General features: G+C 49.7%; 1 protein-coding gene and 1 pseudogene across 2 annotated transcripts; both read right to left on the reverse strand.

Annotated features, from left to right (window-relative positions):
• Positions 1 to 10020: 10020 nt before the first annotated feature.
• On the reverse strand, positions 10021 to 11544 carry LOC123442482 (annotated as a pseudogene). Its single transcript, XR_006630474.1, has 2 exons — positions 11112 to 11544; positions 10021 to 11024 (listed from the first exon to the last, which is right to left on the reverse strand). The product of XR_006630474.1 is annotated as an E3 ubiquitin-protein ligase SINA-like 3 (transcript).
• A 285-nt stretch (positions 11545 to 11829) lies between these two features.
• Positions 11830 to 12765, reverse strand: LOC123442483. Its single transcript, XM_045118537.1, has 2 exons — positions 12628 to 12765; positions 11830 to 12541 (listed from the first exon to the last, which is right to left on the reverse strand). Exons 1-2 carry the CDS (start codon positions 12763 to 12765, stop codon positions 11957 to 11959), a joined length of 723 nt encoding a protein of 240 aa, XP_044974472.1. The 3' UTR covers positions 11830 to 11956.
• Between the last annotated feature and the right edge of the window lie 1573 nt (positions 12766 to 14338).

The raw sequence follows: 14338 nt of genomic DNA on the forward strand, positions 1-14338 counted from the left end.
ACGCCGCATGTCGTGCTCGTCCCTGAGCCATGTGTCCAAGAGGGTGCCGTCGGCGGCGTACCTTGGGTCGTAGTAGAGGTCGTCGGGGAGGAGGCGGCGACGGCGCTCGATCTCCTCGCGGCGCGCACGGCCGCTCGTCGGCACTGGAGGGATGGGAACGCGGTCGGCGGAGAGATGCCACGCGTTGAGGAGGTGGACATCACTCCACGGGACCGGCGTCCTCGTCTCCCAGTAGCGCCGGCAGACCTCAACGCTGAGGTACTGCCGGTCGTGATGGCTGGCGGGCCTGGGAGCGATGGAGAAGGGAGTCGCGGCCTGGCGCGGTGGCGATGCGGCCTCCTCCTTGACGGAGCCGCGACGGCGTCCCGACGAGGAGCCAGCCTCGTGGTCGTGGGTGCCCTTGCGGCCGTAGTTCCACAGACCCATGGCTGCGGCGGTCGGCGAACTCGAGGAGGAGGCTAGGGTTTCGCGAGGGGACTGTCGGGTTTCGAGGAGGCCGCGGGGGTGGCGATGGGAGCTGTGGACGACCGGTCCACAACTTCCTCATTTAAGAAGGACCGCGACCGTCCCCTGGACGGATGACAGGCGGGCCCGACCGCTCGTGCGCATTGATGCGGGTGGGTGGGAGGTTGGTGGCCGCCTGCCACGCGTCCCCGACGCGGACGAGCGCGCGTCGTTTGCGGACACCGCGACTCAAATCCCGTGGAAGTTTACGCTCAAAATGGATCGTGTCGGACACGAAACGGATAGGATGGGTCCGAGCCGTCTCGCGTTGGGCCGACCTGTTTGTCCCTTTTATCTCAAACAAACAGGGCCGGACACACAAAGAAGGTCGTACGGTGGAGTTGGCGTAATAGCTCTTCTTGTGCTTCCTATCGTGTGAGGCCCAAAATGCCATTGCCCAAAATCCATCTACTGGTGAGCTCAGCCGGCAGCACAGTCCTTGGCGTTCATCTCAGTCAGTTCCTTGCCGCCGTCGCCGTCGATGTCTCGATGACACCGGCCGAGCTCACCAGTGACCACAGGCAGCGGCCGGGCGCACACCGCACGGAAAGGGAGGGATCAGATCAGCACATAGTGACAGTGGACTGCACTCCTCTCGCCGAACAAAAATGCTAGGCCTAAGTAATTCATCTACTAAATCTTTACGTAACATTCCTAACTAATCCTGTTGCCCCCTTGATTTTCGTGGGTGTGGGGCCCTCCCACCCCTTTAATCCAATCCTAAGTCTTCATGCCTTCAATTACGTAAAAACTATGCCTGCCTTAGGCCCTGTTTGGAATCACCTAGATTATATAATTCAGTTTTTATAATCTATTATGTCTCCAAACAGGACAACTTATGGTGTAGATTATATAAACTAGATGGGTAAATTATTAAAAACTCATAATCTACTCTATACCAGCTAAAATCAGATTATGGATTGCTAATGACCCATCACCCTTGTAAAGTTGGAGATAATTACATTTCTACCACCGCCACCCTCCTCTTTTTAAAAAAAACAAAGGGCAGACAGGTCATTATGCAATGTAAAACCTGGATTACAGTTTATATAATCTGGCCTTCAAACATGATCACCTAAATTATTTTTATAAACCAGATTATATAATCTATCTTCATAATCCAGATTATCATAATCTATTATGGTTCCAAACAGAGCCTTAGTTTAAGTAGGTCTTTGTAAAACCGAACCGGGGCGGTGGTTGAGGCTCAGCCGAAGCCAGTGGGTATACGTACATCACCTTTGCATGGAAACGGCAAGGCGTGGCCTCGTGGGTGGCGCTGCGCCGCGCCGTGCTGTTTATGCAGGAGTAGCTATCGAGTACGCGGGTGAAGGGCTGCTACTAGTAGACTTGTAAAGCATTTTCTAGCTAGGTCCAGCAGTTAGGAGTATCCTTGTCTCTTTCTTTTTGATTCGAGACGTGACGGTCGGACGCGACGCAGCGTTGCCCAGGGCATCTCGCTGGCCTGTCTCGCTGCCATCATAACACCACGGTCTGTGAAAAGCCTGCTCGGCGATACGTATATGGGATCGAAGTTGTTCCCAGGGCATCTCCAACGCGCCTTGTCAACATAGGACCAACTTCGACGGATGGATCCAAATGCTAGCCCAACACGGTCAGACCAACACGAATGTCCGTTTCCGCGTTTGGGTCGGCACATGCGCTCAACGCTAGCCCGACCCATTTTAACGACGTGAGAAAAATAATACATATATATTTAAAATAAAAACAACATTAAAAACATTAAAACCGGTCACCAAAGCCGGCGAGAGTTCACGCGTCCACGTTTACATTTAAGAAAATTAAAAACAAACTAAACTATAAGGCGGCGCGCTGTCCTAGGCGTCCTCGTCGTTGTCGTCCTCTGGTCTGTGAGGTCGATGAGCGTCGGCGCGGAGCTGGCCCAAGGGAACGCAATGTTCCAGAGGGCGTTCATGTCAGCCGCGGGCCGTGCCGCCGCTTGTGCCGCCGTGGCCTGGCGCGCCTCCTGCGACGGCGTCGCCTTAACCCAGACCGGTGGCGCGCTGACCCACTCGCACACTACTCCCGTCCAGGAGTAGCGCTCGATGGGGGACGTCTCCAGCTCCGTCTCGGGTTTGACAGGGACGACGGGGTCAACGGCGGCAGGATGCAGTCGCCCGCCGCGGAGAGGGCCATGGCACGCGCCATGGCCGCCTCGTACGCCGACTCCTCTTGCTTGGTCGTCGTCGCCCTGCGCCGCTCATCCTCCTCGCTCTTCCGGCAGACCGTCGCAAGGGCCACCTGGTCCTCGTTGCGGACGACAGCGGGGGCGGTGGCACGGTACGGTCGACTTCGCGAACGCCGCATGGCCTCGCCTCCTCGTGCTCGAAGGCGAACCAGCGAGCCCAGTTGGGCGAGTCGGTTGCGTAGGCGGGGTCGTGGCGCTGCCAGCGTCAGGAGCGCCCGCCGGCGCCGCACCTCCTCCGCGTGCGCCCTAGCCGACCGCGTCGCCGCCGGCACTGGGATCCTCTCCGGATCCAGGTGCAAGTCGTGCGGCAGGGTGGCGTCGGGGTACGGGAGAGGCACGCGATGCTGCGAGTGCCACTCCGCCTGATGCACTGGCACGTTGACGCGTTGCCTCAGCCGGCGAGCTGGCGCCGACGGAGGCGGAAGGAACTCCGAGGGAAAAGGAATGGCGGGGGACTTGCCCTTGGCATTGCTGCTGCCAGCATCGGAGAAGAGCCCCATCTGGCATGGCTGGGGTGGCTAGGGTTTGCCGGCGACGGGGGAGCGAGTGTGGCTACATGGGGACGGTGGCTGGCTGGAAGCCGATGAGGACGACCCGTCGAACGGTCGGCTTAAAAAGGACGACCGCCGTCGCTGACGTATGGGCCCGAGGTCATAAATTAAGCTGACCAGTTAGGCCGCGGGCAGTTGGACGACCGCCAGGTGGGGACACCGAGAAGGCACGCGTGGCGTCCGTTCGGCGTCCTCGCCGATGCATTTGGGGCGCAATTTTAGGTCGCAAATGCGTCGGCGCGGACGCAAAGTGGACTCGATTTGGGTTTGGGTCGGCACGTTGGGCCCCCTCTTTTGTTCACCCGACCCAGACGGACAGCGACGGACGAAATGGGTCGCCCCATTGGAGTTGCTCTAATTTTCCATCCAACACGATGACTGGTCTGAACGCGTCAAGGTTGTTTAAATTTTTATAAACTGGACACAAACCATGGAGAGTTCTTCGGGCGTCCGGATCGTCGCCACGTACGCATCCAATAGCTCGATCCTAAACAGATCGCCGAGGATTCATGCCGGTCAGACCGCTGTAGAGCGGGCGCGACTACTTCGTGAGAGTCCGGACAAGATGGATGTACGGTTCGTTCAGAATAAGGTGCATATAAAATTCCTTCTCCGCCATCTGGTCTGGCCTCTGCCGGCTTGTTGCTGCAGGGTGAGGCGGCCTCAGGCGATATTGGAGCGGGGGTCGCTGGCCAGATCTGGTCGTCTGCCCGCACCCGGTGGGATGGTGTGGCGACACGCGTCGGCGCGTCGGATGGCTGCGTACCGCGCCTGGATCTTCTGCGTTGTGCCATGTGGAGGCAGTAGCGGTGGAGTCGGGGTTGCTGGTGGTCTCTCCTTCAAGCGCGTCCACGTTCGGCTCCCTCGAGCGGCGACACCAATCAGTTTGGGTGGTGCTTTATGATGCTCCCATGGACTAGTTCCAACACGAACTCTGTTGTTCTTGCGCGCGGCGGTGCGGGCAGCGCAGTTTGGCTTGGATCCCGCCCATGTCCTGCGCGCGTCAGTGCAGACCGGCTAGGTCCGGCTATTCCTGGACCTTTCTTGTGCACTGCGGTGCGGAGGCTCACCCAGATCTACGCACGGAGGTAGAGGACGGCTTGATCCGGCTTGGTCGCCCAGGGCCTGCGAGCGGTGGTGCGGACATGTCAGATTGGCGTGTGCGTGTCGAGTTCTTGCGTGCGGCTTCAACGGATTCATTTTTGATAGTGTTTGCTTGGGGGCGTGATGCTCCGTGACACTGGTGGCCTCGGATCCTAGGATTGTTGGTGGAAGGCTCGGTTTCGGATGAAAATCTTGCATTGACCTTGTCATTGCCGGCGATAACGGCATCCATTGATGTCGTCTCCCTTCTGGGAGGTATCATTGTGGAGCCGTTTCCCCTTCCTACCAACTGATGTGAGATCTTCCAGTGAAAATCTAAGATCAGGCAGTGTCAGATCAGGTGACGACGGTGTCCTCAACATCGTTTCCTCCTTGGGGGCGTCACGTTGAGATTCCGACAATGGATTTCGATGGTGAGCACGATCGATGGTAGAGCTTGGGTTTGTGGTGCTGCCGACAGATCTTTTCTTTCTTTTCTTTGTGCGTTGTCATTTTACGATTCTTTTCTCCTGTGAGGACTCTTCTAACACCCTCTTATGATTAATGAATTTGACAGTTTTCAACTGCCGACATTCAAAAAAAAGAACAAGGTGCATATCGACAGTTTTCAACACTTTGTATCAAACGTCTGATGGATTGGTCGGCTATTGGATGACACCCCCCCCCCCCCCACTCCCCAGCATGACGATGACTCATCACTTCACTTCCCGCATGAAAACACTTGTGATTTAGCATTAGCTAGACCTGGCAATAGTGATAGAGCATGACAAGCAACTAAAAGAGGGGGTCGTGCTGGAGGCAGCGGCGGCGCTCGGCCCCAGGTCATGGTGGTGACACGGCCGCACATGGTAGTGGTGGTGGTGTGTTGTGCTTCGACGTGCGCTTGCCTCCTTGGTGATGTTGCGGCCCAATCGGCGGGCTCTCGGATCCGAAGGCCATGGTCTGTTATTGCCGATGGCTCTCTGTTGGTAGGCTGGGCTCCTTCCCCGGGGTTCGAGTAGGTGAAGGGGCTTAGGGCTTTGGACGAAAGTCTTGGTTCCATCGGATTGAAGGATACCGGCAACAATGCTCATTGGAGTTGTCGACAAAGAGTTCCTTCTCTTCACTAGGTCATGTCTTTTATTGGCTCGAGGGTTCCCGTGAGGGCTGTAGGTGTGACCGGCCTTTTCCCAAGGTCTGGCAAAGTTGGTGTGGGTGGCTCTGGGCGAAAGCCTTGGTTCGATAGGGGATCGACAGATACCGGCGATGATGCTTCTTGAGGCGTCTCCGAAGAGTATCACCCAAACATCTTCGATTTGGGAGCATGTTGGCGATGGAGTTGAGTTAGCCGATGTCGACATAGATGTGTGTTTTTGCACGATTATCCCTTGATCAATCATGTGTTGTATGGTCTTTGGTCCGTTTTTTGTTTTTATCTCTTAATGAAATCAGCACAACACTTGCCTTGAAACTCGAAAAAAATCAACTCAAAGTAAAGTATGCATAAAACATATGCAATGAAGTTTACGTGGGCGTGACAATAGGAAGATGAGGCATAAATTTTACTCCCTCTGTCACGGTTTAGAAGGCGTGCATGCAAATTCTCTAGGACCTAGGTGGTTATTGATTGGCTGTGAAATGAGTTAAAAAATAGCATTCACACTACGCATGCATATAGAAGTAGTACAACAGAGTACTAATTAGCTGCTAGGAGTAAATGCAACGTGCATTAATCTTTGTCTATTTTAAAAACGCACGCAAGTCTAACTGTGCCTTCTAAACCGTGACGAAGGGAGTAGATGGAAATCAAAATATAATGAACATTAGAACATCAACATCTCAGAATCAACTTTCTTGAAGTGAAGTTGAAACGGCCTTTCTTTTCTTCTCTAGTCAATAAGTTGCTCGACAACAGTTCACTGTTCAACTGTTCAGTTCATCTTTACTCATCCCATTGGGCCGTGCAGATGTATTACTGCAACATCACAAGAAAGGCGGCGACAACAACGACATGCAGATGGAAGGACAAACCATCAGCGATGATTGATGACACTCGACACGGCGGGCGGATCTAGATGACATGAAGGGCATCAGTTGGGATGAGGTGCAGATGCAACAATTACGGTAACGTGCAAAATACAGCAACAAGCGGCTAGCACGGTATGGGCCTGCAATCAAAACTTTGATGTAGAAGCAGAGAAGGGGAGAATAAGATTGGGGGAATAGGGACTAGGGAGAAAAACCTAGAGATCAAATTGCGAGAGAGGCGAGTCGTAAGAGAAACACAGTTTCTATCGATTTTGTGAAGAGAGAGACGGGCATGAGAGGATGAATGGTGGCATTGGGCTACCGAGGAAAATTGTACATTCATGCGCTGGATCAAGATTCTTAGTAGTAGTAAAAATAGTTTTTCAGTAGTAGTAAAAGATACCGTTCAGCCGGGTGCAAATGCACTCAGGAGCCAAAACACCTCTCCCACAGAGTTTGACCTATTTTCAAGACAAAACGTGTACAACAATTATATAAATTTTGGATGAAACATCTTGAAAGATCATTTTGTTAGACAATGTAATAATTTTAGACCCGAGAGGTTATACCAAATGGTAAAAAAAATTGTACGTGGAGCAGAAAAGGTTAGAAGTTCCATCAGATAACATATGGGTTTCCCAATTGTAGAAAGACACACACAAAGTACGTTCTTGACATCAGTTTGAGCTGTACTGAACTCATGAGCTAACATCCAGATCGTAGGCTGCATTCCCTGAATAATGTGAAGGAGTTCATCATGGACCAATGTTGGTGCGGTTGATAGAGATATACGATGCCCCCAAAAGTAAATGACATGTCCAAAACTTCAAATCAAATAGCATGCGAGTTTCAAAATGTGCACACAACCACAATAAAAATCCCCCTTTTCACATCAATATGAGCTCAGAAAAGCAAAAACATAGGCCGAGTTGCAAGTCAAGGGTGGGCTTGTAATTCGGATGAAACAAACTACGAGCCTAGTTGCAAGTTAAGGATGGGCTTACGAGCAATACAACTATAAATATAGTAGCCTAATTGCGAGTCAAGGATTGACTGGCAACCCGGATGAAACAAACTATGGGCCCGATTGTGGGTCAATGGTGGGCCCGCAACTGGGAGGAAAAGCAAAACATAGGCCCGGTTACAAGTCAAAGCTGTGCTTACAACTAGGCCAGAAAAAAAACCACGACCCTAGTTATGAGTCGGAGGGTGTACTTGCAATTGGGACAACGACAACCTATGGGCCGAGTTGGGAGTCGTGGATAAACATGCAACTAGGACAAGTAAGAAACTACGAGGCCAGATGCAAGTCCAGGGTGGACTTGCAACTGGAATGAAACAAATCAAGGGCCAGTTACGAGTCAATGGTAGACCTGCAACTGGTACAACTACACATAACTACGATATCATTTGTGAGTCGAGCACATACTTGCAACTGGACGAAAAACAAAACACATGCCTAGTTCTGAGTCGAGGGTAGACTTGCAACTAGGATAACTACAAGCCCATTTGCAAGTCGAGGATGGACTTGCAACTCGGACAACTACGAAACTACGTGCCTAGTTGCAAGTCAAGTGTCGACATGCAACTAGGATGAAATAAACTATGAACCATGTTGTGAGTCAAGGGTGAATTTGCAACCAGAATGAACAAACAAAATACAAACTCTAGCTGTGAGTCGAGGGGTGTGCTTGCAACTCAGATGATTACGCGCCATGTTGTTAGTACATTGTGGAATTGCAACTAGGAAAACAACCAAACTACGAGCCCAATTACGTCTCAAGGGTCAACTTGCAACTAGGATGAAAAAAAGGGTGGTCCTAGTTGCAAGCAAATGATGGACCTGCAACTCGGATGAGAAAAAACGCGGGCCGAGTTGCGAGTTAAGGGTTGACTTGCAACTAGAATGACACAAATTACAGGCCTAGGTGTGAGTCGTGGGTGTACTTGCAACTAGGATAACTACACAAAATTATGATACAAGTTGCGAGTTGAGGATGGGCTTGCAACTGAGACAACAAAACAAAACTACAATACAAATTGCGAGTCGAGGATTGACTTGCAACTAGGATGAAAAACAAACCACATGTCCAGTTACGAGTCAAGAGTGAGCTTGTAACTGGAAATGAAATAAACTATGTAATTAAATTCGAGTCAAAATGGACTTGTAATTTGAAGAAGTACACAAAACTAAAATATAAACAAAATATAAAAGAAAAATAAATCAAAAACTGAACCGCGACTTAATGGAAGAAAGAGAGTTAGAGCAATGAGTCATACTCTATACATAAACTTAACTGCACACACAACAGATAATGAACAAAGTTGCATGCCGCACAAAGTGAAAACTGACACAATCCCAACAACAAAAGCGAGCCGCAAAATGGCCCCAGCACGCGACGACACATAACCGGCCACAACGGACGCATGCAACAAAATGGGTCAACAATGTGAAGTGGATAAAAATGTTGCACAACAATTCCCTACATTTGAAAAAGTAAATGAGACATTGCTAAATCTCATCTCAAGAGTTACAAGTTTTTTAACATAGAGGATCATATACTAACACTGGCGCAAACATGAAAGATAACGGAATAAGAACCTCCAGAGCTACGCCAAAAACCAACGGCAAGACACGAGGCACGTGCATGTGAACAAAACAATTTTGCCCGAAATATACATGTTTGATCGCGTGATGAACAACTTAGGTGTGACATAGTTAAAAATCATCCAAATGAGAAGTAGCAAATCCAAAAAAAATTGAAGATAGATATATTTAAATAAAATAAAATTATGAACTAAAAAAAGGAAAAGGAAACAAATAAATTGAAAATTGAAAAACAAATTCATAAAAAAAGCAAAGGAGAAAAAACAAGAAAAAGGAACACACGCCTAATACGTATCTACAGAGCCGTACGACCCTGATGCGTATCCACAGCACTACGCCATCAATTCGTTGCAAAAGGAATCGCTAATATAGGTGATAGTTTTGTGTTAGACAAAGGAATCGCTGATAGCTGCAAGAAATAGACGAGGAAATAATACTACTCCCTCTGTTTCAAAATAACTGTCTTAACTTTGTATTAACTTACTACAAAATTGTATTAAGCTTAAGACATTTATTTTAAGACGAAGGGAGTACAAGGCAGCCCACGTAACAAACAGAAACTCATCTTGTATTTTTGAAGACAAACAAATCCAACAGTTTTAGACTTAGGCCCCGTTTGGAAACTCGTTTTGTTTTTACAGATGTATTCGGCACAAAAAACAGTATCCCAAACAGGGCCTTAGATGTAATACAACTACTCCCTCCGTTCCTAAATATAAGTTAAGAGATTTTACTAAGGGACTACATACGAAGCAAAATGAGTGAATATATATTCTAAAGTATGTCTATATATATACGTATGTAGTCCCTTAATAAAACTTCTAAAAAGACTTATATTTAGAAACGGAGGGAGCATTTCATATCTAGATGTGAAATAGCAAATCTGTAATAATTTTACATCCGAGAGGTTATACTAAATGGGAAAAAAAAATGTGTACGTGGAGCAGAAAAAGTTAGAAGTTCCATCAGATAACTGTAGAGAAACACACACAAAGTACGTTCTTGACATCAGTTTGAGCAGTACTGGACTCATGAGCTAACATCCAGATCGCAGGCTGCATTCTCTGAATAATGTGAAGCAGTTCATCATGGAGCAATTTTGGTGCGTTTGGTAGAGAGATATGATGCCCCCAAAAGTTATGAGCTCAGAAATTTTACATCAATATGAGCTCAGAAATTCATGGCTTGGCATCCATGCTTATGGCATTTCTTAACAGGATCAGTAGAGCATGCAATGCAAGTGTCTACAATCATACTACAGTACTTCAGATAGTTTCAAGCATTTCAGCTGCCACGAAGGTTGAGGAACCTCGATGGATCAGTCGGACCAAGGCAGAGCCTTGTCGATGCGGACGTTGAGGGGCATCTCCATGGGCGCCGCCCCGTCCGCTCCCGGGACCAGGTACGCCGGCGTCACGGCGAGGAACGTCGGCTCGGCGGCGGCGACAACGTTGCCGGGGCACGTGCTGCTCCTCACCTGCATCTCCACCAGCGCGATGTCGGCCTTGCCGCCGTTGGCGGCCGCCGACGCCGTCAGGTTGACCCACATCTTGCACGTGAACCGCGGCTTGGTCGCCGCGCTGCCCCTGGCGCAGACCACGGACACGGCGGTGGCCGCGGCGCCGAGCGCGCCCGCGGTGAGCAGGAACACGCGGCCGTCGTCCTCGCCGACCAGCAGCATCCGCGGGGTCGACACGGGCACCTGGAACCGGCTCACCTTGCCGTACTGGACGGAGCGCACCGGGACGGAGTGGGCGGCGTTGACGTGGAACGCGAGGTCCGGCGCCGCGCCGACGAAGGCGCAGCCGGGCTCCGCGCAGCGGCAGGGCGCGTGCGGGCACGCGCGCTGGTGCTCGTCGGCCTCGTGGTAGGTGACGTACCTGTGGCAGCCGGCGTTGGGGCACCCGACCCTCGTCGACGACACCACGGCGTCCAGCGCGGGGCAGGGGTCGAAGAAGCCGTCCCCGTCGGCGCACGCCTTGCACTGCCCGCACGGCAGCCGCGCCACGCACCCGCCGCAGGCCAGGTGGCCGCGCTTGCACTGCAGGCGCACGGATCGGGCTCCCGTCGGTAAGCCACAGCCACCAACACATCAAGAATCTGGAAGAAAGAAAGGAAAGGTAGGAACCTGGAAGACGGGGGGCTTGAAGGGGAGTTGGCAGAGCGGGCAGTGGAGAACGCACATGTCGATCCTCACCGCCAGCTCCGCCCTCGGGCTGCGCGCCTCCGCCGCGACGATGGCGGCTGCTCCTCCGGCGGCCGCCTCGTGCGCGACGAGCTCTTGCTTGACGGGGCCGCCGTTGGGCAGGTCCAGCTCCAGCCGCGCCTTCTTGGCGCGCTCGTCGGGCCTGTCCATGGTCGACGGCGAGCCCCTGCTCCTCCCCTCGGCGGCCTGCATCCCTCCCGGCTCTTGCTCTCGGGGAAGGGAAGGGAAGGGAAGGGAAGAGAAAACCCTCTCGGAAAAAGGGCCAAACTTTTTGTGAGGGAGGCGCAAATGGAAATGGGGCGAGGAAAAAAGGAGCTCCGACGGTGCCTCCTCCCTGCATCGTTTGGCTTCCTTCATCATCGAGCATTTGACATTGATTTGAGTGCTGAATGATGCTCACCTCCCTGCACTTTGCCGATATTCCACAAAGCTCCCACAGTAACTTTTTCAGGCCCCACGCAGTAACTCAGTAAGAGCATCTCTAGTGGAACGATTAAATTTGGACGTGTATATCTTTATATACACGTCCATATACACCTTGCTAAATTTTACACCTCCCAGTTTTTTAATGAAACGTGTATACAGGACGTGGAAATCAGGACGTGTATATTCCAACGGCTATATTTTTCAAACGGCTACATTTCCAAATGTCTTTGTAATGCAGTGCTATCAATAAAATAGGATAAAGCATCAAATAGTTCTTACAACAACTAGGATAAAGCATCAAATAGTTCTTACAACAACTAGGATAAAGCATCAAATAGTTCTTACTCTAGGCGACGAGCAAGGATCTCATTCTGCTTAGCTTGGTAGAACTGCTTTTGCATATCAGTCATACCACTAGTGTCTATGAGCATGACCCTCTCATCTAATTCAAACTGTCTTCGTGCATCCTCCCTCTCGTTTCGTGCATCCTCCTTCTTTTTCAGTGCAATCTCCTCTTTTCGCAATTCAAATTGCTGTGCATAGCGAGCATTTTTTGTCGCCTCTTTGATGTCATCCTTCTCTTGCTTTGCTGCCCACACATTTTCTAATGACAACTTGCAAGCACTGTCATCAGCTTTACCTTTCCGCAGTTTGTCCTTCTTCACACCATCAGGTCTTTGCTCATGTTCAAGAGCATCCCTGTGTATCGAGGTAGCATCAGTGCGTACCGAGGATGCATCAGCTAGATCATTGGTGGATGTGCCCGGACCTGCACCAACGGTCTTCTTTTGTTTCTTACGAGAAGTTTCAAGTTCTTTTGTCTGCCACTTTGGATACTTCGAAAGCTCGACATAGCAATGCATCAATGTGAAAGGCTTCTTCTTTTTAAGATCCATTTCCTTGAACATAATGTGTGCATCGTTTGTCTGCACATACAATTGTATTGTGAAAATCTACACATCACATATAGAATATTGCACAACACATATAGAAGTACAAGATAGACACATACATTTTCTTCTATAGTCCTTCCGCTTTCTTCCCTAATTAAAATCTGCTGAAGGCAACCACAAAATCTAGCGGTCTCTTTGTTAATCAATGTATAATGGCAATTGATTGCATTAGCATTAGGCTCCGGCCATGATGACATCTTGTGTGAGTTGTAGTACTATAAAATTCTAGCCCAATAAGCATCTCTGTTTTGATCTGTCCCGACACTATCCAAACTTGTATTTCCCCATGCTGCTATCAAAATCTTGTCCTCCTCACTAGACCAATTTTTTCCTTTGTTGGATTTTGCTTTCTCTGTTATTGGTGTTGCTTAATGCTGAGTTGATGGGGTTGGTTGCTCTCCAATTGGATTTTCTAGTTGTGTTTGTGTGTAACCAAAATCAATGATGTTCAAGAAGGTTTGGTCATCATTCATCTGCAAGCAATAGACAAATACAAATACAAATTTTAGACAGCTATTTTAGACATCAAATTGACAGCAATGGAACAGCTTATGCACGTACAATACCAGCTCCAACGTCATTAAATATAATAGAACTACAAAATAACATATTTAGCATCAGATGTACATGAAATAGAACTACAAAATACAAATTTTAGACATCTATTTTAGACATCAAATAGTGCCATTAATCAACAAGATGCAGAACGATGCTGAATTAACTGACTGATAGTGCCATTTTTCTGTAGTTTGTATGGCTGCCACTGATTGTTATCATGGTCCATAGCTTCAATCTTCAATCATTTCGGTTAATTTTTGCTGAGACTTTGAACAGGAGGTGCGCTGTGAATCGGAACTGGGAGTCTAGGATCTCGCCCCCACATCTCGCCCTTGAACAGGAGGTACGCAGCGCCGCGGCCGCCGCCCGCACGCAGCGCCGCCGCCGCCCGCACGCAGCGCTGCGTCGGTGCCGCCGCCAGATCTGGCCAGCGGTGCGGCGGCCGCCCGACGTCCCGCGCCTCCTATCTACCGACGGGAATGGAAAATAGAAGGAGGGAGAGAGCTTACCAGAGGGGAGTGGTCGCCGACGAGCTTCGATGGCCTCTGGACGGAGGCGGGAGGATGGCTGGAGCAGCTCGTTTCCATTCACGAGCGTGGCCGAGGCGTGTTTATTTCCACGAGGAGTAGCCTCGTGGATGGACGTGTAAAACTTACACGTCCATATACACGGTCCACTGAAAAGCGTTTTTCAGTTTGCATCGTGTATATTTACCATCCACCTCCATATACACCATCCACTAGAGTTGCTCTAAATGGCTTTCTATTGGTGCATGAATGAACGTTTAAGTCTAAATCTTTGCTAGTGAACTGTTGGCCAAATCTTGCTTTGGGTCCATGAATTTCAAACTAAACTTTGAATTTTGACTTTGAAAGCCGGACATAATTTGTTCCTCGCTCGACTTCAAGGCGGTGTTACTGGACGAAACGGCAATAGTTTCAAACATGTGGCGGACCGGTCAACGAAGAAATAAATAAAGTGAAAAAGATGAAAACAAGGAAATTGATAACCAAATTAAAATCGTTCAAATGTTAGAACATCTAAAGTGAATTATAGGAAAGCCCAAAAAAAACATGATTAGGAGCATTCATGGACAATCATGAAACGAGGCTATTTTTTCATGAACAATCACAAATTATTTGTTACAATCCTCCAGTTCCCCGTCTCTCGGTAGTGCTTGTGATTTTCTGTAGGAAATATTTATGTTCTCAA

This window comes from Hordeum vulgare, chromosome 3H (genome assembly GCF_904849725.1).
Source record: "Hordeum vulgare subsp. vulgare chromosome 3H, MorexV3_pseudomolecules_assembly, whole genome shotgun sequence".
Lineage (NCBI taxonomy): Eukaryota > Viridiplantae > Streptophyta > Magnoliopsida > Poales > Poaceae > Hordeum > Hordeum vulgare.

Excerpts from the sequence above, each read along its gene's own strand:
- LOC123442483 (XM_045118537.1), bottom strand. The coding sequence starts at position 12,765 with ATGTCATCATGGCCGGAGCCTAATGCTAATGCAATCAATTGCCATTAT. Across the intron at positions 12,542-12,627 it reads GAAGGACTATAGAAGAAAAT|ACAAACGATGCACACATTAT; the intron begins GTATGTGTCTAT and ends TTGTATGTGCAG.